The following is a 25,786-nucleotide window of genomic DNA, read 5'->3' as shown; positions in this document are numbered from 1 at the left end:
GTATCAACGAATTCATGGGAATAAAAAGGGTGGACTTTTTGTGATTAATAATTTGATTTGATTATATGGGATAACTACAAGAGAGAATTAAGGGGGTGAGATATGGTGGTCAACGATTCAGGAAAGGAAGGGAATATTAATTTTTTTTAATAATTAATTTAATTGGTTTATAAAATTACTATACTATCCTTATCTTTTCTAATTAATTATTAGTTTTCGTAGTTCTTGATCTTTTCTTGGTTTTCATTTTATCTTTTTACTATATATATATATATATAAATAGATGGGTATATATCTATCTATATAATATAACCAAAAGAGGGGATTGGGGTACACTTGGCACCCCTAATCCCCCTCCTTTAGCCTAAAACTCTCTTCTCATTAATCATTTATTATTTTAATATTTTTTTAGTTATTAAATTTAAAGACCGACCTTAGTATTACTAAAATAATTTTTTATCGTTAAAAGTTTCCCACAAACTATATTATATTATATATATAATATATATATATATAGCCTAGGCTAAAACCCTCACATATTCTAAACCCAAAAAAAAAACCTATGACCAAAAAATAAAAAAGTCGACTACCAAAAGGGTCGACCTCTTCCTATATCAGGTAACATGTTTTTAATTTTTAATACCTTTATGAAATTCAATATATTACGAACTGAAGTTATTATTATTATTATTATTATTATTATTATTATTATTATTATTATTATTTTTATTATTTTTATTATTATTATTACTATTATTATTATTATTTTTATTATTTTTATTATTATTATTACTATTATATTTGTTTTAATTTAGTTTATTTTCCATTATAGGTTCATTATAGTTTATTCTTTAACAACAAAAAATAAGACCACATTAGTTAATCTTAAAGATCTTAAGCCAACACATGTTAACCATCATCTACGACTCCGTGTTGTGCATGTATGGACTGTTTCGGAGTGGAACAACCCAAAGAAAATCAAAACGTTGAAGATGATCTTTATTAACGAATTGGTATGTATTTTTCAAATTATATACTTTACACTTTTTGTTTCTCTTTTTGTTGACCTTAACTCTAAATCGTTTAGTCTAAAATTGTTGTTTGTGTTTGTAGTGAGTTTAGATATAACAAACTGCAAATTTTTTATTTAACTAAAGTTGAAAAAAAGGGGTAAACTGTAATCAATATTTATATGGAGTTAATTTTAATATGTTTCGTTCTTTAGTTTTCGTATTGATTAAAATGTAATATTGGTCATAGGAATTTAATATACTTGAATTCTAATTTTTTAATAAGAAGTTTTTGATATAATTTGAATATCTATCTACTGAAATACAAACGATAATTCTTTCATTAGTGGTTTTTGAGGTTTATCTTAATGGTTGTAAGACCATTTCTTTTGTATGAAGTCTTGAGTTCAAGCATTGGGGAGAACATAGGAATTAAGTTCTTTTATGAGGGCTTGACTTGGGCATAACCAGGTTCAAGTCTGATGGGGTAAAGTTTACCCATATTAATCGTCGTGCCTTCAGACGGATTAGTAGAGGGTTTTCCCCCATCGAATATTTGAAATAAACATTTCTACTTTGAGAGATCTCTTTAGCGCAAACCCGGTTACGAAAAAATATACTAAACCTTTCACTGTCAAATTATAACATAAAGTTTCCAACGAAATTCACTTTAAAGAAAAAGTTATCTTCATTTTTAAAATATTGTTTTAAACCCTTGAGAGATGTTTTTGTTTGATGTGCTTTCCCATCCCCCAGAGCTTTTTCATTTCTTTATATATAAATCAAAACATTTCATTTCATTGCTCAAATTCACAGAATTACACTTACACCTTACCTTTTACAAATCAAGGTATGCTAGAATGTCTTTCTCCTTTTTCTCTATTCTCTTTCTCTCTATCTATATTTATCTTCTATACATATATACAAACCTAAGATACGTATCATTTGTGGAGTTAGGTTAATGGCTTACAACCGAGGGTTGTAAAAATTAAATTACATGAAATAGTTATAAATAGATCATAGAAATTAAAAATGGACTTTTGATATAAAATGTACAATTTTTTTTTATACACGTTAACTACTTAGAGAAGTATATAACGTTTTCGTTTTTTATAAACTGAAAAACACTTTAAGTATGTGTTAGATCAATAGTTAAATCGTGAAGTTCAGATTATAACCACTATAAAAGTATGGGAGTTACTATTAGTACCATATAAGTTCATACATCTACCACAATTGTGTTATATTGGAATGCAGTAAAAAATGTTTTTAGTGGTAAATCAATTAAAAACATTGTTACAATTATCACTTTCTTAGAAGTATAGAAACATAAAATTGATTTTATTAACATGTAAATAGCTAGAACAATTCAAACGCAAACATTTCAATTTTATTTTTGGTAGTGAATATGCGAATGAACGATATAATATATAACACAAAAGTGTTCACAATTTCTAAAAAAAGTGAAGTTCTCGTATGAAATTATTATCATTATAGATATTGTGCATCTATGTGTACTTTTATGTTACGAGTATAATATAACTAAATTGTTACCTTAATCTTAGCAACGAGTAACCAAATTTGCTCTATATTACTCTTAATATACAAGTATACTGATTTCTGATGGAAATAAATTGAAGCATATATAAGAATGTGGAAGTTAAAGATAGCAGAAGGACACAATGAGAGGTGGTTGACTACCACCAACAACCACGTCGGACGACAACATTGGGAGTTTGATCCAAATGCAGGAACTGAAGAGGAACGAGCTGAGATAGAAAGGGTTCGTTACAATTTCAAAGTTAATCGGTCTCAAGTTAAACAAAGTTCTGACTTGTTGATGCGTATGCAAGTAAGTTATAACTGCATGATTTTTCATTTATCAACAGCCTGTGATTCTTTGAATCGATATCTAAAAATTAAAGTAACTTATTGCATATATATTTTTTTAATAACCTTTTCTTTGGGTAAAGCAAAGATAATTTATAAATTGTTACAATATTTAGCGGTTTTTACATAAGCATTTTCTGTGAAATGAACGTAGACCTAGCGTTAAGGAAACATTTGGTGACTTTATAATCATAAGTTTGATCCCGCGTGACACAAAAAATAATTCTTTTTAAGTTATCAGTTATCATGTGATGGATTAGGAGAAAAATATTATACCGACATCATATAATTCATACAGGGTGAATTGATAGGTATTCAATTATGATATCGAAACTAGGGCCAAACAATTTTTTCTTTTTAGATGATATTGCATTCACCGCGCGCACTGATCTGAGTTGCGCAGAGTGTATTTATGGTGTAGCACAACGTGGTACTCTTACAGTACAATCCGCACAGTTTGATTTATTATATTGCAGGAGCACTACATGGTACTCTAGGCTATAACATATTCTCATTATGAATGTAGTAGGTTACACGTGTGGCCGTGTCCTACTATAGCAATAGACAATACCATTGTTTTGTTTTTACGAAGCTTTATGTGTATTCACGTGCATCTTTAATGGCAAAGTCATTTGTTCAAAATAAGTCTTCATAGTTTTCAATAACATAGCGTACGTAAAAGAGTGTGCGTTAAATTCTTTCAAATACTTGAAAATCTTCAATGGAATTTTTTTTTTAACAGCCAATCGATTTTCAATATCAGGGGATACCTCACCGTTTAATGGTGAAATCCTGTATGTACACTAAACTACGAGATGTAGACCATGAGCCGTTACAGGTGATTCAAAAGAAAAACCCCCAAGACATGTCACTCTAGAAATTCGAACCCATGACCTAGGGTAAAGCCAGATATGACTCCAGTCAGTTGATTTAGCCTTCATTGTCTCTTCAAGCAATTGATATGCAGTTTTTCACTCCAATAATAAAAGGTTTTTTAAATAATGAAAAAATTTATAAAAATCTTGGTTTTTAAAAAAAAATTTAAACAGCAAATTCCTAATTTTAAACTAAATCTAACACACCAACTATGCTCCTTTGGAGCCTCGAACATATATATATTGCACGGATGGTGTTAGACGATAATTTAACATGTATTGGGTTTAAATCTTCAACATAAACTAATGTTATCTTCTTTTCATCTAACAAAAAATAAGAACTATATGCCATATTATAAATTTAAAAAAGAAAGATGTAAGTAGGGAATAAAATAAATTAATGAGCAAAATAAATTTTAAAAGAATAAAACATTGCGTAAAAAAATAAGACATGATCAACCTACAATTGACAACAATATATATTAAAAGAGTTAAAAAATTACAATAACATAACAATTTAATATCAAATAATTAACAAACAGGAATAAAATAAAAAAAATTTATATTAAGGTGATATAAAAAAAATGTATGTTTTATTTGTTAAGAAGGTATATGACCATGATTTTCTTTTTTAAAGATAGAAAATAAAAGAATGATGGAAAATAATTAATATAAATTTATTTAGGTTATAATATATAATAAATTTTGGTAAGAGTTGTAAAGATAAATATATCTTTAATAAAAAATGTTGAGTCCCAATGTTCATTGTAAATTTGGTGATGACAAATCTAATGGATAAACACTTAGTAATCTTTTGGTTCTTGTAATCTGATCTGGGTCAGACTAAGCTAACACAACTTACGATCTGTTTATGGCCCAGATCATGCTTCATGTTTTGTAATTGTAATCTTATGGAAGCAAGTGTTATTCAAGCTGCATCAACAATGGTCATATCATTCAATCCAAGTCGAAGAGGAGGATTGAAGATATAAGACCAAGTTGGTAGTAGAAGTCAGTTTGGGATTAACAGTCAACTTGGAAACACTTAGGCAGATTTGTGCTTTGACAAATGGCCCAATCTATGTCTGACAATCAAGTGAAGATAACAACCTAGATTGTTGATAAGGACAAATGACATGACTAGGAAGGTTCCTAGAATCTAGGTTGGTGGTTGGTTTTACATATGTGTGTTCATACTCTCATTGGATGATGAAGAATGTGTTGTAGTACTTTAGGGACCACAAGTACTATGAAAGGCACGATCAAATATTTCTTTGTCATCCAACAGAAATAGAATATGTGGCTTCATTGGATACCAAGAGAAGAAGAGCTTTCGCCTATAAAAGCCTCATTCCTTGATTGCATAGGTGTGACATTCCTGAGAATTATTCTTCACATAAGTTTTCTGTGCTCCTACACACAGCTTAGTCTGTTTGAGATCAACTTTGGCTAATTCTCTTGAGTAGAAACTTGTTGATTGTAATTTTTCATTTCAGAGGGTTGTTTAGATATCTATAGGCTATCTTGTTTCCGCAACAACCCTGTAATTCTTTGTATAGGTTATTTCTTAATAAATAGTTACATTGAAAATTATAATCTGTGTGCAAGAATGTCTTTTATTTACTATTTTATTGATTCGTGTCTTTACTTTTTAACATATAAACTAAGTCTTTAAAACTCTTCTTATAAGTTTGTAAAGATCTAGGAAAATTTGTATTCACCCCCTCTATATATTTGGGTATATTAATTTTATCTTTAAAATTAATTTTTATTTTTTTTAAATAAAATTTTCTTTGTTAATGTAATACATTTTTATTAAATTATATTTTTATATATATGATTTTGATCATATGACGAATAAAATTTGGTTATAAGGATTCATATAACGTTTTATTAAATCAATGTTTTAAAAATCGGACCAGATGTCAAACTGACCTTCTTAATAAAGAATTAAAAACAAATATGGATTTTATAATAAGCTTTCACAATTATATATCAGAAAAATAATTAATAGAAAATATTTCAATGATATTATGTATAACTTTAACTTAAATTAACACAACATGCGATATATAAATTGATAATTAAATTGCTTAGTAATATTAGTGTATAACGAACTTATTCGAGCAAAACGTTAAAGCACAAGTACAATGACAATGCAGTCATATCCGGATGAATGAAAAACATCCAAAGAAACGAAAACCTTACGTAGCGAGACCTTTGATAGATGATGTATCCATTTTTCAACTGTCTGTCACTGTTAACCGGAATCTAAATGACCGCTAATGTAACTTCATGTTTTATAGTGGTTTAATTTTTACCTGATTAAATATTTGTCTAACATATGATATTATAAAAATTTAACATGTCATTAATTATATATGAATCCCGCATATTACGAGGGTAATAATCTAGTTTGATTAACAAAAGTTGCATAAAAATAATGATTGGTTTACATCTTATATTTTCAATTTCTTTTAAACGTTATATTGATCATTGGAAGTGTTTTTTGTGTTGTTGATCATTGGTCATTCGAATTCCATATCAGTAGGAGTTACCCAAACAAACTAAATAATATTTCGCATCATCTTTTCATATACGAGTATTTTTTTCAGAAACAAATTTTTTTTACCTATACCAATAACATATTCGTTCTTTCCTCAAATGAATCTTGCCTCAAATGAATAATTAATATATGAGAAAATAAATATGAGGTTGTTCCCTTAAAGGAATGTGATGGTAGCGGCGACAGGTGGTGATGCGGCGAGTAGTGATGATGACGGCGACGAATGTTGGTGGTAATCGATTTAAAGATAACTGATTTAAGTTAATAATGAAGATGTATTAGGGGGTGTTTGGTATTGCGTTTTCACAAAAAACAATAATTTTTTCGTTTTCAAAACTGTGTATTAGAAAAAACATGTATATACATGTTTCTCTAAAATTGTGTTTTCTTAGCAGATAACACATTTTAAGCCAAACACTTTTTTATATTATTCGTATTTTACAAACGTAATAATAATATAATAACTTCAAAATGTAACCCTAAACACTAGAATATAAAGATAGAATGATCATTTCACATCTTTATTTTTCATAGCTTTTAAATAAGAGTGTCTTTATATATATAGTGTATATATATAGTAGTATGGATATAGAAGTATAGATGTATCAAAAATCGATTAAGAATCCAATATTCATGTTGTGTTCGTATAGAATATCATGCAAGTAGTTTAAAAAGTCGACATGACAACTAAGAGGGTGTTTCTTATTAAGTTTTAAATAGATTATCTGATTATTATATTTGAATAACGCAATTGATGGAAAAAGGTATTTGGCAAAACAAATTATTTGCGTTTTCATAGATAAAACACAGTTTTGAAACAACATATTGAGATATGCTTTTTCAAAACGTAGTTTCTAATGCAAAATTTAATTTAAATAACCAATTCCAGACATCCATTAAGGACAAAGCTGTAGTCGGCAAATAACATCGGCAAAAAGTATCTGCTAGTTTCAGCTTTTCGGCAAGGCTATAGCACATGAATCGGTAACTTTAAATCGGCAAGTTTGGCAAATTACATCGGCTGGTTTTGGCCAATTGTGGCAAACATTGGCAAGAGTACCATGTTCCTTTTTTTTTTTGTTTTTTCTTGTTTGTCTTTTTTGTGGCAAGATTTGACAAGTTTGGCTGGTTTTGTTGCACTACATCACAACTTTTGGCTAGTTTTTTGTAAGGATTGACAAGGATTTGGCAAAACCACGTAGTGTCGTGTGATTGTTTAAAAATTTGTCAATTTGTCAAGAATTTGACACTACACCCTTGCTTGTTAAGTGTTCTGTGCTTTTCTTTATCTATTCATATTCATATATTTTTTGTAATCTTATTTCCCAAAATAGAGGTAAGTCTAAAACCAGCGATTTAGGTTCGCCCGTGAGTTAACAGGACATATCTAAAAAGCTACAAAGTACTTACATCCCTAAAAAGTGGCCACAACATAGGTACTCTTCTGCTACGAGATCTTAAAATTATACCAAAATAGAACAACATATGGCCGTTGATTGAAGAAAATGTCGACATTACAATTATGTCTACTCTATTATAAAAGAATAGCCCCGTGTTAAAAGTTACACGAAGAAAAATGTCTAAAATACCCTTACATTATTATTCGGCTATCTTTTAATATATTTTTATTAACTCTTTACATCAATCACTTTTACATCAATTATCTACAGCACTAGACACCGTTTCTACCAACAAGAGTCGTCCCCCACCAACACACCGTCACCACCACGAATACTGGTGCATTGCGTGGGTACCGTGCTAATCTATACTATATTATAAAGCAAATTCACTTTTTAAAATTTCAACATTCAATTTCAACAATGTACACATAATAATGCATGACGTACCATACATCAATGCATACAACTTTCTTTCTTCTCCATAAATCATTTTATTCCTCTAATTCTTTTAAAAAATTTAATCTCAAAAACCGTACATCGATAAATTATAAAAACTATATGGGTGTTCTCAAAATTTCATGCTCTTTCATTAGAGATGTCATTCGATATACTTTTGACGAATTTTTAAATCCGGGGATGGAGCCCGTACGGCTAAGACATTTGGCTATGACACTCTATGAGATATCACCTCCTATGACCTATCACACTCTATGACCTACCACCATCATCATTTTACCGCCGCAACATGCGGGTACTCGTATCTAATAAAGGATCTTTTAACCCATGTAAAACCATCACGCTAGTTTATACTGAAAATTTTATCTTTAAACATTTATAGAAAAAATCAACTTTAAACTTAGTTGTATTGATTATAAATATAAAAATCCATTTACATTGCTCCTTCAATGTGTAACGGATCGCTTTGCATATTCACAGTCATTCACACCGATCCTGCATGGGTATTCACGTCGGTCGTCTTTACGAAAACCATTTCACAGTGAATCGTTGGAGGCGATCTAAAATTTTTGAGGATAACTGAAATTTTAAATGTTTTTACTCTCTTTTAAGCAAACTACCCCCATTATGATTTTAAAATGACCATATTACCCCATTCATTATTTACTAATTTAAGCACCTTCACCTATTTATCTATAATACCTTTAATGAAATAAATTACTAACATATATCATCCAACCTTTAAAGAATCATATTAACCCCTCTTATATCAATTAATTTACATTCACCACCACGCCACCGCCACGGTCATCACCGCACATCGCCGCTACCACTGTCGCCGTTGCCACACCTTCGTCGCTATCATCATCACCGCCGCATCACGTGGGCATCCATCTACTATAAATAAACCAAGAATTTTTCCCCCATTTTCAACTATTTAGCCTTTAAAATACCTAGATTATCTTCAACTATTATTTTTTTTTAACTCACACTCTAGATTTACCTAATATACCCTCAAAATATTTTCTAAACTTGATCTAATCAAACTTTCACTAATATAAATATCCTCGATCACCTAATATACATATAGTAATTTTATGAAATTATTTACAACAAACAAACTTTAACCATTAAAATAACTACTTCTCCTTTTAACATCAATTATTACATTAATAACCACACTGTTACCGTAACCTCCGTCATCACTGTCGACGCATTGCTGGGTACCCCTCTGGTGTGTATAGATAAGGTTCTTAAGAAGAGAAGAGAGGAAAACTTCGTTTTTAATTTTTTTAGCTTGTTTTCCCTTGATTTTTTTTCTTTTTTTTTATTAAATCATTCCATAAAAAAAATTTATAATCTAAATTAGTGAACTACACACACATATATATAATAGTACGGTGTGAGTTTCATCATTAAGGATATTAATAAGGGGTAGTTGGTGGGATTGTTTGGTCATAAAGGGTGACATGTCATAGAGGCCAAGAGTGATCGGTGATGGGGTAATATACCTAACGGGCTCTGCCTTTATGGATTCGATAGACTAAGAGGCTTCGCCTATAACTTACAGGCTATGCCATTTGAAAATGTATATATATATTTGGAATTAGTTAATTATGAGATAATAAAAAAAGTGAAATATAGAAAAAAAAAAAGCTAAAAAAACATTAAAAAATGAATCTTCTTTCTCCTCTCTCCGTAAAATACATTCTCTTTTGATCTCTATCCTACACACACACACACACACACATATATATATATAAGGTGGTTTTCCAGTGAGAACATCCTTAAAATGAGGTGACGGTGACAACACTTAAAATCATCATTTTGATTCATTGAAAATCCATAAAACTTACATAGTGTATAACTATTATCATTATTTTAAGTATTTAATAACACATTGATCCGTTAATATAAAAATTATGCATGCAAGATGTACCAAATTATTATAAGGTTTATAGAAATTAAATTTGACATACTTGTTTATTAATATTAAGTTTTTTATCTTTTTTTTTTCCACTACAGTCCTTGTAAAATTTAAAATGTTTTTAAGGAAACATCTTATCTAATCTAAATTTCAAGTTTGACCCTCATTTATACAAAGAGAAAACACCATAAGTAATGTCAATAATGCTATGAAAAAAAGTGAAAAACAGTTTACAATTCATTGGGTTACATGGACAAAAGTTGCTATGGAAAGACAGAAAACATAAATAATCTATAAACGTTTTAGAAACTTTGGATTGTTATAAGTAACACTTTGGATTGTCATGAGACTGAAACGGGTGAGGCATCTCCTATGAGTGAGATGTAGCGTCACATGTGGCATTTGTAAAAAGTAGGGGAGATGAGACACGGACTTGTTAAGAAATCGGAACACGAACGCCTAAGCCAAACATGTCTGCATTATTATTTCCATTTCGATATCCTTCCATTTACTTTAAAAGAAACTATCATTTTGTCCAGGCTTATCAATTGAACTCTCAAAAATTGTGGATTAATTCCATTACTTACGATCCTAGATTCATTTTGTGTAGGCTTCTCAAGGCGAGTTAATGTGTTAAAAATGTGCATCATTGTGTTAAACAATATTTTTATGATAATAGTGTTGACAAGAAACATATACACCCTCTCTCCATGGAGATTTTGGCGCGAAGTTGCCCAGTCAAATTCCGTCATTAATTTGCTTGATTTCTTTTTCTAATCTTCATCCATTAGCAGCAACTTTCAGATTTCCTTTCAGTTTTCAATTCCGCATAATGCTATCAGTTTAATTTTAGGAATTGTTTTTTGTTTTCAAAACCCTAGAATTTGGGGAGCTTTCTGTAGGAAGTCAATTAAACGTCGATCCTCTAATCGGAACACTAAATTTCCGACGAAATTGATGAATAAGATGAATGTGAATAAAAACTGGTATGCTAATATTGTTAACAATGAGAAAAAAGTGGACCATGGGGTGAATAATAATAGTGATGAAGTAAAACTTGCATATGCTAAGATTGTGAATAATAGTGGAAAAGAATTGGATATAATCTATTTTTTGTTCCTACTGGAGTGAATGATCAAGGAGAGGAGGTGGTTATTTTTGAGGAAGAATTAGTTCACGAAGGTTGTAAGAATTGACAACTAACTGCTTGTGGTTTTTTTGTGGGATGCAACATGTCATTGAATGAATTGAGATATAACTTGAGAAGAATGTGGGGGCAAATATGGTCTAGGAGAAATAATAAAAGATAATAATGATATATGCTATTTCAAATTTAAGCATTTGGAGGGGATGAATTATGTAATTGAACAAAGTCCATAGATGGTTAAAAGAAAGCCCTTGGTTGTGCAGGAATGAAACCTTGATGTAAGTATTGGAAAAAATGAGCCAAGTAAGATTCCTATGTGGATTAAGCTTGTGAATGTGCCATTAGAAGCTTGGAGTTTGAAAGGAATAAACACACTTGGGTAAGCCTTTTTATATGGATAATATGATAGCCCATATATTTCATAATGCACCTGGTACACGGAATAACACTAAGAAAACCAATTTTGTGAAAGTTGAGTACACTTGGAGACCAACTATATGTAACCATTGCAAAGAATTTGGACATACTGATATGGTTTGTAAGGAAAAAGCTAAAGAATAAAGTAAGGAAGATGTGAAAAAAGCAATGGATAGTGAACCCAATTTTCAAGAAGAGAAGGAAAATGAGTATTTCGAGAAAAATGAGTATTTGGAAAAACGGTGGCCAGGGAAGATATAATGCTCATCAAAGAAAGCTCAGATTGAACGAGAGTAGAACGACTCAAGGGAGCGCAGAATGAAAGAATGGCATATAGAAAAGGGCAATATTGGAACCAAACACACACATGAAAATGGAGAAATTAGCAGGAAGAATCCATCACATACTAAGTCCAAGAATGATAATAATTATGTTGTACTATATGATTATGAAAAGGAAGAATAGACTGAGGAACTCACTAATGATGAGAAGGGTACAATGAATGGATTTATTTTGAAGAAAGAGCAACCATCTATCGAGGAGACAAAGAATTGTATTGCAAAGATGACATATTATTTTAAAGGGATTAGTTTCCTGGAATGTAACTATCTTTGACCGAATGTCTATAGTAGGAAAAAACTAAAGTTATGTGTATTGTATGTAAGCAACTTGAAAAAATGTTTATTGCATGTAAGAAAACATACGTGGCAACCATATACAGGTGCCACTTGTCAGATTGTAATTGGTTGAAACGAAATTCTTATATACAATAAACATTATTTCAAAGTTGTTTACATACAATACACACAGCTTTAGTTATTTCCTACTATAGACATTCGTTGAAAGTTTCTTACATTCGAGGGAACTAATCCCTATTTTAAATGAAGATTGGAAGTTGTGAATAAAGGGAATAAGTATATAAAGGAGGAAGATGATGTTATTAAGGAAATTAATGAAGAAACTAAAAACTTAGTTGCTGATGAGATTCAAGGAAATGATACTCAGTTTTATAACTGAGTATTGCGTTTTGAATGTATAATGGATTTCAACTAGCAAGTTGGAATATTAGGGGTATGAATACAAAATTCAAGAAGAATGAGGCTATTAAGTTTATTAAGAAAGTAAAGCTTCAGGTATGTGCTTTTATTGAAACACATCAAAAAGTGAATACTGTGAATTTAGTTGGAAATTAAGTGTTTGGATGTTGGGATTGGATATCTAATGTTCAACATAGTCCTTTGTGCTGCAGAATTTTATATGGGTGGAATCCTAGGGATGTGAAGTTGAGGGTGATTGAGAAATCCAAACAATCCATTTTCTGTTTGTTAGAATTAATGCCTAGAAAATTTAAGATGTATTGCAGTTTTGTGTATGGTAGTAATAATGGAAATGAAAGAAGATTGTTATGGAAAGAGTTAGATAAGCAGAAACAGTTTGTGGGGAAACTGTCATGGGTACTGTTGGGAGATTTAAATGGGACTTTGGATATAAATGAGCATTCTGCTGGTGGTTTCTATAGCCTCCATGGAGATGAATGAATTTAAAGATGCTGTGAATAATTTAGGAGTTGAAGATATTTGTAACAGTGGCCTGAATTTCACATGGGCAAAGGCCCCCAAAAACAAACATTGTTCTATTTTAAAAAACCGGACAAATTTATGATTAATGAAGAGTTTCTAAGAAGCTTTCAAAAGGCTCATGGGGTGTTCATGCCTTATTTTGTATCTGATCACAGTCTACCTAAAATGATACTAAAAATGGTTATCTAAAGAAGGCAAAATCTTTCAGAATCTCTAATTTCATTACCAATAAAGGAGAATTTCTTGAAATAGTGAAGACAGAATGGGGTGATGAGATTCAAGGATGTCACATGTATAGGTAGATTAAAAATTTGAAGAAATTGTAGAAACCGTTGAAGAAGTTAAGTTAGAGCAATGACAATGTCTTTGAGAAAGTCAAACGTTAAAAAGAAAAGATAAAAATAGAACAAGAAGCAACTGATAAGGATCCTTATAATGAAGAGCCAAAAATGGAGGCTGTTAAGACTTTGAATGATTATATGGATGCCTCAAATGATAAAATCAAGCTTCTACGTCAAAAGATCAAAGTACAGTGGCTGAAAGAGGGTGATAGAAACACTGCTTACTTTCATGGAATCCTAAAATCTAGAAGGAGCAAATAGAGTGGAAAGTATTTGTGAAGAGGCAGGGAATAGATGTGAAGGAGAAAATGTTGCTGGATAGTTTGTGAAACACTTTGAAAGCTTCTTGGGAAAAACTGATTCTGTGATGTGGATGGGATTTTTAAGAATGTGCTAAGTATTGAAGAAGCTTCTGAAATGATCAAGCCAGTCACGTATAAAGAGAAAAGAGAAGCAACTTTTGGTATAGATAGCAATAAAGCTTCTGGACCAGATGGTTATACATCTAGTTTTTTCAAAAAAGCTTGGGATGTTGTGGGAAAGGAGGTGAGTTTGGCGGTTAAAGAGTTCTTCATAAATGGCAAATTGTTAGGAGAAGTTATTGCCACAATAATTTCTCTCATTCCAAAGGCCAGTATTCTCAACAAGGTTTCTGAATTTTGGCTAATTGCTTGTTGTAATGTGATATACAAGTGTATAAGCAAAATTCTTAAAGGATTCATGGAGGGCTTACTAAACTGGTTATTGTCAATTAGAGTGCATTTATCCCTGGTAGACATATCCAAGATAATATTCCGATTGCTTAAGAATTGCGACGGGGACATAATAGGAAGAATGTCCCTAAAATATGTGCAATGGAAATTGACATTCAAAAAGCATAGGATATAGTTAGTTGGAAGATTCTGAAAGACATTTTAATCAAGTTTGGATATCATGATAAGATGGTGGGTTGGATAATGACTTGTGTTGCTTCAACAAAGTTTTCTATCTGCCTTAATGCAGAAACTCATGGTTATTTCAAAGGTGGTAGAGGTTTAAGACAAGGAAACCCCATTCCCCGTTATTTGTTTACAATGATGATGGAAGTTTTCAACCTAATCATGTGCAAGAACATTGATGAGTTCTCTGAGTTCAAATATCATTTTGGGTGTAACGAACTAAGATTATCACACATGTGTTTTACGGATGATCTGTTGGTAGTGTGTAAAGATAATATTCGATCACTTGAGGTTATAAAAAAGTCGTTGGATGAATTCACCAAAGTTTCTGGTTTAATGCCAAATCTCACAAAGAGTACAATTTTCTTTGGAAGTATTTCTGAAACAGATAAGCAAGATCTACTTAAAGTTATGCCTTTCAAGTGTGGTAAACTTCCAGTGAGATATCTAGGGGTACCACTGTTATTAAAACAATTGGGAGTTAATGACTGCAAAGTACTAATTGATAAAGTTAAAGACAGAATAGAATGCTGGAGGAATAAGGTTTTATCATATGTTGGGAGAATTCAGCTTATTGTATTTGTTTTAGCATCGATGCAAGTCTACTGGGCATCAGTCTATATGATTCTTGACTCTGTTATTAAGGATATTGAAAAGTGGAATTCTGGGGAATCTGCAAAAGGAAAAGCTAGAATTGTAGGGAAATTTGTTTGTAGACCTAAGGAACAGGGTGGTCTAGGAATAAAAGATCTAAAAAGATGGAATGAAGTTCTATTTATTAGGCCATTCTGGAAGATCATGGAGAATAAAGATCCGTTATGGGCCAAATGGGTAAATGTGGTAAAATTAAAAAAGAGGAGTATTTGGGATGTTACAGTGGGTAAGTCTGATAGTTGGGGTTGGAAAATCATGATGGAATGAGAGAAAATAAAAAATAATATTGTTCATGAATTTAGTGATGGTAGCAGGCTTCCATGTGGTATGACACGTGGTATCCAGAAGGCCCATTGTGTGAGATCATTACTAAAAGGGATATATATGAAGCCAGACTGGATGTTGACAGCAAGGTGGCAAATATGGTTATCAATGGTTGTTGGGTGTGGCCAGAAAAATGGCTAGAGAAATATCCTGTGCTTAGTAATATAATAGTTCTAACCTTTAAGGATAACAAGTTGGATAAAGTCCAGTGAATAACAAGAACAAATCAAAGAGTGGAGTTTTTAACTAAACAGGCATGGCTGGACTTAATAAACAACTGGCCAAGTGTGGAATGAGCCATGTGATTTGGTACAGTCAATTGATTCCTAGCCACGCTTTTATTTTGTTGCTGGCAATTGAGGGGAAGCTTATGACACATGAGAAGATGAGCGAATGGCTGAACAATAATAATCTTCAATGGATGTTTGCCGATGTGGTGCTTGCTCTAGCTAAAAAGAAGACAAAGAAAAGTTTTGGATTGATTATAAACAAATTAGTGTTGTGGCTGCAAGTGTCTACTTTGTTTCGCAAGCGAGAAACCGGAGACTGTTTAGAAGGAGGAACGGAATGGGGAAGTCCTATGCAAAAGTATTAAAGAATGTGTTAGAAATAAGCTAATATCATTAAAAGTCAAGAGATCTGACACTGTGTTAACCATGGCTGGAAAGTGGAAATTAAGTTGGAAGAATAATTACCTGGTAGTCATTTGAATATTCTGCACCTGTATAGTTTTGGAGGTCTACGTTGCCTATATGTAGGAGTGAATTCCTTTTGGTTCTTTGATCGGCATTGTCTAGTTTTGAGGATGTATTGGTTTGTGCTTGGGGATGCGGATGTCCAGGTGCTGTGTCTATTATCTGTAAATATTTTGTTATCAATATAGTTCACAATTCTAGATAAAAAATATTCTTACGATATCTCTTTCATATGTCACAATTCGACGTGATTTTAAAGCTTGAAAAAGAGAATATACATCAAACTTCTTGAAAAGTAATTCTATGAATGTGTATTTTATTTCACCCGAATTTTAACACTAAAACAATGAAATAAAATGCTATGTATAAAAACTTAATCCTTGGACAATTTACCCACAACAATATATAGAAACTAGAAGTAACTAATCTACGATCACAAAACAATATGATGTAGGATTCAAAAGCAACTATTACAAAAATTTCATGTTTTATATATGTTTTTGACGAATATAGTTTTATATATACTTGTTAGGCTCTTAGGCCGCTGCCTAAGGAGCTCGTCATCGTGGTCTTCTTGGTTGTGCACTTCGTCATAGATAGGCAACCCCCCTTTTTACGTCTATGCTCGTTAGAATAAAGAAACGGGTGGACTAGATTTAGTGGGCCCATTTAAGTGTATGTGCTTAGAATTTTATAGTTTTGAAATTGGGGATGAGGTAGGAATGAGGGTATGATAGGGAGGTGGTTTCTGGGTGTATCTTGGAGGAAGAGTGCAGTCAAGATAGGGAGAGAGCTTATAGATAATGTTAAAGTTGTGAGAAAAGATTTAAAAATTTACCTAACCAAAAACAATAAAAAGAAATAAAAATAAGGTCAGTCTTGACTCTTCCTATATCAGCCTTGATGTCATGATATTCCTAATAAGTTTTACTTGTTTTTGGATAGACAAAAGCTGATTTTATGATATAAGTTTGTTTCTACCATAATTTGAACACCTTTTATATGTGTGTTTGTGAACTTAAAGCTACGAAAGGAGAACCATATAGATGAAATTCCAGAGGCAATAAAGTTGAAAGAAACACAAGAAGTAACAAATGAAGCAGTCACAATTACAGTCAGAAGAGCCATCAGTTTCTACTCCACAATTCAAGCTCATGATGGCCACTGGCCCGCTGAATCTGCCGGCCCTTTGTTCTTCCTTCCTCCGATGGTAATTATCATATATGTTCAAATTGTGCTTTATGTTAAGACTTAAGATATAATATTTACGTGATTTAGTAATACTTCGTCTATACTATAAACAGGTGATAGCATTGTATGTGACAGGATCCATGAACGATATTCTGACCTCTGCACATCAACTAGAAATCAAACGCTACATTTATAATCATCAGGTATTGTAATTGTATCATTTTGTAGAGTTTATAATAATAATTTTGGTACCATTTATAGTTTTTGATGGGTTTGTTTTAATTTCATAATAACAGAATGAAGATGGAGGTTGGGGATTACATTTAGAGGGTCACAGTACTATGATTGGATCAGTATATAGTTACATTACCTTGAGATTACTCAGTGAAAAAGCGGATAGTTGTGCAGAGGACATGGCAGTGGTTAAGGGTCGTAAATGGATCCTAGATCATGGTGGTGCAGTCGGTACTCCTTCGTGGGGAAAGTTTTGGCTCACGGTGCATTTCATATTGCTTACTTCAAATTGATTATAAAGGAAAACTTCAACATGTGTAATTTATATTTTTATTGAAATTTAACCTTGATTGTAGGTTCTTGGGGTTTATGATTGGGGAGGTTGTAACCCTATGCCACCCGAGTTTTGGCTCCTGCCAAACATTTTTCCTATTCATCCGGGTTAGTTTCATTTCTTTGGCAACCTAAAGGTTACATACATAAAGTTGTATGCTTATAATGCTAAACCCTATTAATTACATTATTAAATGATGCATTTGTCCTAACAATTTGACCATAGCCTGAGGATTGTGGTTAGTAAAACCTTAATCAATTTACTCGATAAAGTCTAACTAATACCATGGTCAATATATAAAACAGGCAAAATGATGTGTTATGGTCGCGTAGTTTACATGCCAATGTCATACTTATACGCTAAAAGATTTGTGGGAAGAATAACCGGATTGGTTGAAGCCCTAAGGCAAGAGCTTTATACGAATCCTTATCATGAAATTGATTGGAATAAAGCACGTAATACTTGTGCAAAGGTTTGTAATCTAACTTGAAATTAAATGTTGTGATTTCTCATTTCAAAGTCAGAAAAGTCTCACCATATATGGATTATATATTTCAGGAAGATCTGTATTACCCACATCCTTTTGTCCAAGATATGGTATGGGGTGTACTTCATCACATAGCAGAGCCTATTTTAACACGTTGGCCGTTTTCAGCGCTACGAGAAGAAGCTCTAAAAGTTGCAATGGAACATGTTCACTATAACGATCAAATCAGTAGATATTTGTGCATTGGGTGTGTGGTGAAGGTATTACGCTAACTTTCGTAATATAACTTTTTTTTTTACTCTTGTTGCCTTAAACATTCTAACGGAATTTTTTGTAGGTGTTAAGCTTGCTCACCACTTGGGTTGAGGATCCAAATGGGGATGCGTATAAACACCATCTTGCACGCATTCCTGATTACTTTTGGGTTGCTGAAGATGGGATGAAAGTGCAGGTAATTAATAAATAATTAACAAAATATATTTAGCAGTCATACAAGTCTATTTTTGGTGGACATATATAAATACTAATGTGGATTTCTTCAATAGAGTTTCGGATCTCAAACGTGGGATGCAACATTGGCCATTCAAGCTATCTTGTCAAACAATCTAGCTGAAGAGTATGGACCTATGCTTAAAAAAGCACACAACTTTGTAAAAGCGTCGCAGGTGACTAATCATTTGATACACATTACACATCTAAGTGTTTACACACACACAAACATACAAGCAAACACAAGTGTACATAAGAATGAAACTAATAGGAACTGTATGTTACATTTTAAATATATTCAGGTTCTCGATAACCCCCCTGGAGATTATAGTAAAATGTATAGACATACGTCTAAAGGATCATGGACGTTTTCAATGCAAGATAACGGTTTGCAAGTCTCAGATTGTACTGCAGAAGGCTTGAAGGTTTATTTAACTCTTTTTTTTTTTTTACTATTATTACTTTCAACATTCTACTTACTAACCATTTTAAAAACTGTATTGCTGTTATATGTACCTTCTAATTAGTGTATGCAATTTTTTTTTGTAGGTCGCGCTTATATATTCTCAAATGAGTCCTGAACTTGTTGGCGAAAAAATTGAAATTCAACGGCTCTATGATGCCGTCAATGTTATTCTTTCGTTACAAGTATGTCATTAACAATTTAACATATATGTAAAGGAAATACTTTTAATTTTGGGTATTTCAATTTGTTTATTACACTAATGTGCTTTCATTGAAATTCGATGGGCAATTCAGAGTGAAAATGGCGGTTTTCCTGCTTGGGAGCCCCAAAGGGCGTATTCTTGGTTAGAGGTACACATAGTTTAAAACACTAATTAAGAAAAATCATATTAAATAGATTCTTATCATGTAACTGAGTGTTCATTATGTGTTTTCAGAAGTTCAATCCGACAGAATTTTTTGAAGATGTGTTGATCGAGAGAGAGTAAGATATTCGCTTATTGCAGCTAGTCCTGCTCTCTATATGTCTTTGTTGATATAACATGAAGAATTCCACATTGTATGTTTTTTTAGGTATGTGGAATGCACTTCTTCTGCCATCCAAGCTTTGGAACTCTTTAAAAGACTGCACCCTGGACACAGAACGATAGAGATTGAACATTGTGTTTCAAGAGCTGTGAAGTACGTTGAAGATACACAAAATTCTGATGGTTCATGGTACGTTTTCTTCAATTTAGCGTACTTTAAAAGTATATCATCTTATAGTTGAATAGATATATGTCTTGATCTTCAACCATTATTAGCAATATTAGGATGAAACTATCACCCATATAAGAAATATCAATATATTTTACCTTCAATCTGTTCAGATTTGGAAATTTGCAAATATCCCAGCCCTTTCCCTTTCAGGATAAAATAAAAAATGGATTGCTGCTATTTTTAGTGTAGGCATCACTGGCGGAACTACTTACAACCTAGGGGCAGCCCGGGCTGCATGTTTTCTTTGTGAATATACTAAGCGGTAAAAGCTGGTTATTGTAAAATAAGTATTAATGTACAACAAATAGTATAGAATTTTGACCATTAAATCAGGATAAAAGTAGATTTATAGAGCACAAGTATGTATACATTAATGCACATATATTTTCATGATACACAAAGATTTTTGGATAATAAAAAAAGATGTGTTTTTTATTTTTTGTTTTAATTTGATACTTGTTTTATTTCAACCAGAACTTGTATATATATACACGTATAAAATCATAAATGATATATGGTTGTAGTTCTCACAATTTATCTTGCTTGCAGTTTATGTTCTAGTTTTGTACCTAAAGAATGAAGTATCATTCATAAGCCTAATATCTGTGTAGGTATGGTCACTGGGGAATTTGTTACACCTATGGTACATGGTTCGGAGTAGATGCGCTATTAGCTTGTGGGAAGAAATACGATAACTGTCCCGCCCTTCCAAAAGCATGTGAATTTCTACTATCAAAACAACTTCCAGATGGTGGCTGGGGAGAGAGCTATCTCTCATGCGCAAACAAGGTGCCATTTGAAGATTTTATATGAAATTGTGTACGCTTTTCATGAAAATAACTTGTTCTAATCGATCTTTTCTGCTGTAGTTGTATACAAATTTGGATGGAAATCGGTCGAATCTAGTACAAACATCATGGGCTTTACTTGCACTAATCAAAGCTGGACAGGTATGTCAAATTTGTTCCTATATATTCTCCAACAAGAGTTTCATATTTTGCTATATATATGTAAATTTGAAGTCAAAAACTTGTTAGCAACAAGTCTAGTACCAAGATTTCTGGCAGTTGGTTTAGGCCATCAGGTGTTTGATACATTAACCTATGCTTATGGCTAGGCTGAAATTGATCCGATGCCGATAAATCGTGGGATACGGCTTCTCATAAATTCACAAATGGAAGAAGGAGACTTCCCTCAACAGGTTTCTGTCTATTGATGGTTTTTCATTTTCTAAAAATTTCAAAATTTATGCAAAATTCATATTACTAATTAAATGCCATTTAATGCTTAACAAAGTATATATCTTTGAATTACAGGAATTCACAGGAGCTTTTATGAGGAATTGTACTCTCAATTATTCCTCATATCGGAATATTTTTCCGATATGGGCTCTTGGCGAGTATCGCCGTATCACTCAATTTACCTGATTTTACTACTTTTGATCGAGTTTCTTCCTATATCCATGGATTATGTATGTACTATCACTTATAGACCAAGGACGAGGCTATAACACATATTATATGTGTGTCATTATATGTTGGATCTCTATGTAAAATCTAGCTTTTAGACTTAATGAAAACCTCATTAAGATGTTCATTTGTTTGTGATTGATGCATAAAACACAAAATAAACTGACCGACCTACCAAAAACCAAATCAAAATAAATATTAGTTTTCATAAACAAATTTTTCGATTCGATTCAGATTTCACCAAAAACCAACCCCTACCAAACCCTATTCACCAAACAAAAGTCGACAATGATAGACTTACATTAACTTGAAATTAAGTGAAAACTGATACTAGCACACAAAATTAAATAAAAATTTGGCATGAGTGTTTTAGAAAAAAATTACCTAACATAATTTTATACAAAGACTCGAGATAATTATCTGACCAAAGATTTGTAAGTGAGGTCAGGTGCTTATGATCTTAAAATAAAATAAGACATATGCTAATGAAAATAATACGAAAAAAGGATTTTATGTTGAAATGTTTAATAAAGGTTTTGAAAAGACATTTTAGAGAAGATATAATAAGAACAATAAAGATTAAACCAAAAAAGACTTAAGATCTAGACTATGATACCTAAATAAACGATATTATAGCAATAACACTTGTGGAAAACAACTATGCATAAAATGGAAATAAATTAGGTGTTTTAATGTCAACAACTCACTAGGTTTAAGATAAACTTTTCACAAACAATTAAATACAAGCACAAGTAAAATAATTTGCAAAAAGTGTTAATAAACTTGTAAAAACAACTCGTAAATGCAAAATAAAACAAATAAAAGGTAAAGACTATGAACACAGAGCATTTTTACGAGGAGAAGCCCTTGCTCGAGAGGAAGCAATTGCTCATACCTTTGTTGTTTTATTATTAGAGTTTCAAGATAATTACAATACGAGAGCACAAGTGATCGTTCTAAGTGATGGATTTGGTGCTGAATGTTGATGTGAACGAATTCTAAGTGTTTTCAGATGAAAAATAGAGAGAAAAAGGTGTTTTGTGTGTGATTTTTCTGTGGAAGAACAGATTGATAAGCCTATTGATCACTTGCCTCTTTTATAGGAAAAAATTACAGCTAACTTTCCTAAAAATCAGGGATCCTGACAGATTCTTCTCTTGATTTGAAGACTTGGCTCTTGAACGTTAAATGAGCATTTCCACACCTTTTCCAGCAACTAACTCCGACTTTGGGGGCAAGAAATCACCTATACACGTTCCAATATTGCTAAGTCAGATAACCGTTAGTAATCTCAGAACTCAAGATCCTGGACATATTTCGGATCTTGGCTCATATTTTAGGATCCTGGCCATATGTTAACTACTTTAACCTATATTGGGATCTTAAACACGTTTTAGGATCTTAAGCATGTTTTTGGATCTTTCCCATTTTTCATATTTATGATCCTGAATTACAAAGTTTAACCATGAACATTAGTTAAGATCTTGATACCCCATGATCTTAGATCTGAAAATCTCACCGCAAACAATGGGCATCAAAAAATTATTTTATACATTAAAAATAGTATAAAAAGCGCATTTAATGTATGTTTAGGCATGAGCAATCGTATTTTTACTTTTTATACGAGCATGGTACCCCCGCAATGCGGCGGTAGTGGTAGGGAAGGTGCTCTAGTGGTGTCGGTGATGATATTATAGGTGGTTGTGGCGGTGTGAAGTGGTGTAGGTTGATGTAATTGTGATAGTGGAAAGTTTTAGAAGAAAAGGACTTAAAGTGTTAATTATTAAATTAAAGGTTTAAAGTGTAAATTAATTAATCATGGGCAAATTTGGTATTTTATAAAAACTCTTTCCATAGTGGGTGTTTATTAAAGGTAATTTAGTAATTCCTTATGTAAGTATTGTGTAACTATTTCTAAAAAAGAGGGGTGTAATAATTTTTATAAAGAAGTATAGATATGTTGTCACATAAAAATATGATAATCATTTAAGATACGTGGACCAAAAGATAAGATGGAGTAAACTTCTATATGAAAAGGTAACTTTTATTCCTATACTAGTCTTAATATCCGTACGATATACGGTAGTTATATAGATTGTATCATAAAGAAATCAAATATGTCTCACACATAATTCGTCAGTATGAAATAAATGTGACTAAAGTAAAACGATGATTAAAGCTAAATTATAATAAATAGTAATGATAAATATAAAATATAGTATTTAAAGTTTTGGATTTACCTTAAATATTTAGAATCACATCAAAAATCGGAACTTATAAGCACAGTAGATGACGACAAATAGCATTGTGATTTCAGATCGTAAACTTAAATTTTTGAAGTGTTCATGTTAATAATATAAGTAATAATAGTTGAAGAATTGAGAAAGAAAAAGCGACAAATTATTAATAAGAAAACGATCAATTAAATAAGATTATAATGTTTTTTGTATTAATAAGGCAAGAGTTATAGTTTAATTATAAGTTTAATAAAAAAAATTGAATCTATATACAATTTGGAAAAGCTAATTTTATAAAATAAATAAATTAAAAAGACACGCGTCAATAAAAGATTACGCCACGTGTAGTGTCAAAAACATCTCAATTATGTTTTAGTTTATTGGTATATACCCTAACTAAATCGTCAAGGCAACAAACAACTTACAACAATCTTTACATCAAATCAAATTCACACCAATCATACCAACTAATAGATACATCTTTCTTTTGATTCTTATACCAAAGAAGAGCCGTTAATCTAACATTTTGGTTAATATATCGACTCGACATTAACGCTAGTATTGGAAAACTTCTCTCATTTCTTGTCTTTCAAATTCACCAACACGCGACCATAATAATTCCTTTGAGCACCTTTCTTTGCTTTTTGCCGATCTTCACATGATTATGTATTTCAACAAGATCCTTAATGGTGAAAACAAAGAATGGAAACGCCTTGAACCACATGATGATTTTATACCAAATCAGTGAAGCCACACCGCGAAGTAAAACAGGTGGCTAGTTAGATCAATATTGTCCTCACAGAGTACACATACATTGTTAGGGATATATAGCAAAACGAACAAAAACATGATATAATGTTAATCTCAGAAGGCGTGTAACACTTTCAAAAAGAATTAATTCGGTGGTTCAACCCAAAATATTTAATCAGATACAGTTAGAGATTCAAATTTTTTTTTGTATGATTGTGTTTGAGATCGTATGTGTGAACCAGAGACAATTCTATAAGAATTCGTGATTTCAGGATATAGGGATTAGGGCCATTAACTGGCTTATAAGCAGTTAAATTAGTCCACCAAGTTCAAAAAATTAATTTTCTGAGATGTATTTGCCATAGCTCAACCCTATCAGGGGTCTCTGCCCTTTGGATCCTACCAGGGGCTGCCGCCCCCGGACCTCGTAGGGGTTTAAGATCATAATAAATTCATGTAAACGTTCACTCCGCACCGCCATACTTATATGATGTATTATTATGACTAAAATGACAAATTAATTTAACTACACTAAAATATCCAATATATGTACATCGTCCTCTTGAACACATGTCTCAAAATGTAAGAATTAGGCACACATGTGTATTGTGTGTAAAAAAAACATAAATGTTCAATGTATGCATAAAATTTTCATTGTATGTACATAAGTAGAAGAGAGTCAGAATTGTATCACTAACAAACTGTCGTAAATCCATAGTTAACTGCCTTTGTGAGAACTCAGTCACAAACTGTCGGTAATTGGTCGCTAAATTTTAGGTGTCTGACGGAATTATTTATCAACTCAAAATATTTCTCCACGGATACCTTAGGGAGAGTGTTGTGGGAAATCCAAATTTTCGTCGGAATTTCCTACATAATTGTGTTTTCGCGTATGAATATTCGTGAAGTTTTTGTCGGATTTCCAACTAATTACTTATAATGAGCATAATTTAAATTTATTCTTACTATAAACTTTCAACCATAGTTATTAATGATACTAATACTAATTTAAAGTTATACTAAACGCATACGAAATTAAACTAAAGGTTCATTTAGCTACCTTCAAACATTATAGGTGTTATGCATATAAATACGTTTTCTAAAATTAAGCCAATACATGTTAATTGATAAAGCCTTGAGAATACATCAAG

General features: G+C 31.8%; 1 protein-coding gene across 4 annotated transcripts; it reads left to right on the top strand.

The window, feature by feature from the left end:
• Nucleotides 1–2,661: 2,661 nt before the first annotated feature.
• LOC122606550 (lupeol synthase-like) lies at nt 2,662–21,628 on the top strand. Of its 4 annotated transcripts, none has more exons than XM_043779397.1 (19): nt 2,662–2,862; nt 5,466–5,468; nt 17,245–17,430; nt 17,525–17,614; nt 17,708–17,908; nt 18,002–18,086; nt 18,285–18,451; nt 18,538–18,726; nt 18,804–18,917; nt 19,012–19,131; nt 19,258–19,380; nt 19,505–19,603; nt 19,715–19,771; nt 19,858–19,904; nt 19,994–20,137; nt 20,791–20,968; nt 21,049–21,129; nt 21,297–21,380; nt 21,496–21,628. In XM_043779397.1, exons 1-19 carry the CDS (start codon nt 2,662–2,664, stop codon nt 21,604–21,606), a joined length of 2,280 nt encoding a protein of 759 aa, XP_043635332.1. In that variant the 3' UTR covers nt 21,607–21,628. The 4 variants fall into 4 exon arrangements, with proteins under 4 accessions (XP_043635332.1, XP_043635333.1, XP_043635331.1 ...); XM_043779398.1 differs by lacking the exon at nt 5,466–5,468 and adding an exon at nt 7,678–7,701 and having other exon boundaries at nt 2,662–2,866; nt 17,279–17,430; XM_043779396.1 differs by lacking the exon at nt 5,466–5,468.
• The last annotated feature ends 4,158 nt before the right edge of the window (nt 21,629–25,786 follow it).

The sequence above is a fragment of the Erigeron canadensis genome, chromosome 7 (genome assembly GCF_010389155.1).
Source record: "Erigeron canadensis isolate Cc75 chromosome 7, C_canadensis_v1, whole genome shotgun sequence".
NCBI lineage: Eukaryota > Viridiplantae > Streptophyta > Magnoliopsida > Asterales > Asteraceae > Erigeron > Erigeron canadensis.
The sequence above is the reverse complement of the archived record's forward strand: the minus strand, read 5'-3'. Positions and strand labels throughout refer to the sequence as shown.

What these genes read in the sequence shown, in the direction of transcription:
- LOC122606550 (XM_043779397.1), top strand. Translation starts at nt 2,662, where the DNA reads ATGTGGAAGTTAAAGATAGCAGAAGGACACAATGAGAGGTGGTTGACT. An exon ending in TGTTCTTCCTTCCTCCGATG is followed by an intron (nt 17,431 to 17,524) that starts GTAATTATCATA and finishes TACTATAAACAG; the next exon opens with GTGATAGCATTGTATGTGAC. An exon ending in GCTACATTTATAATCATCAG is followed by an intron (nt 17,615 to 17,707) that starts GTATTGTAATTG and finishes TCATAATAACAG; the next exon opens with AATGAAGATGGAGGTTGGGG.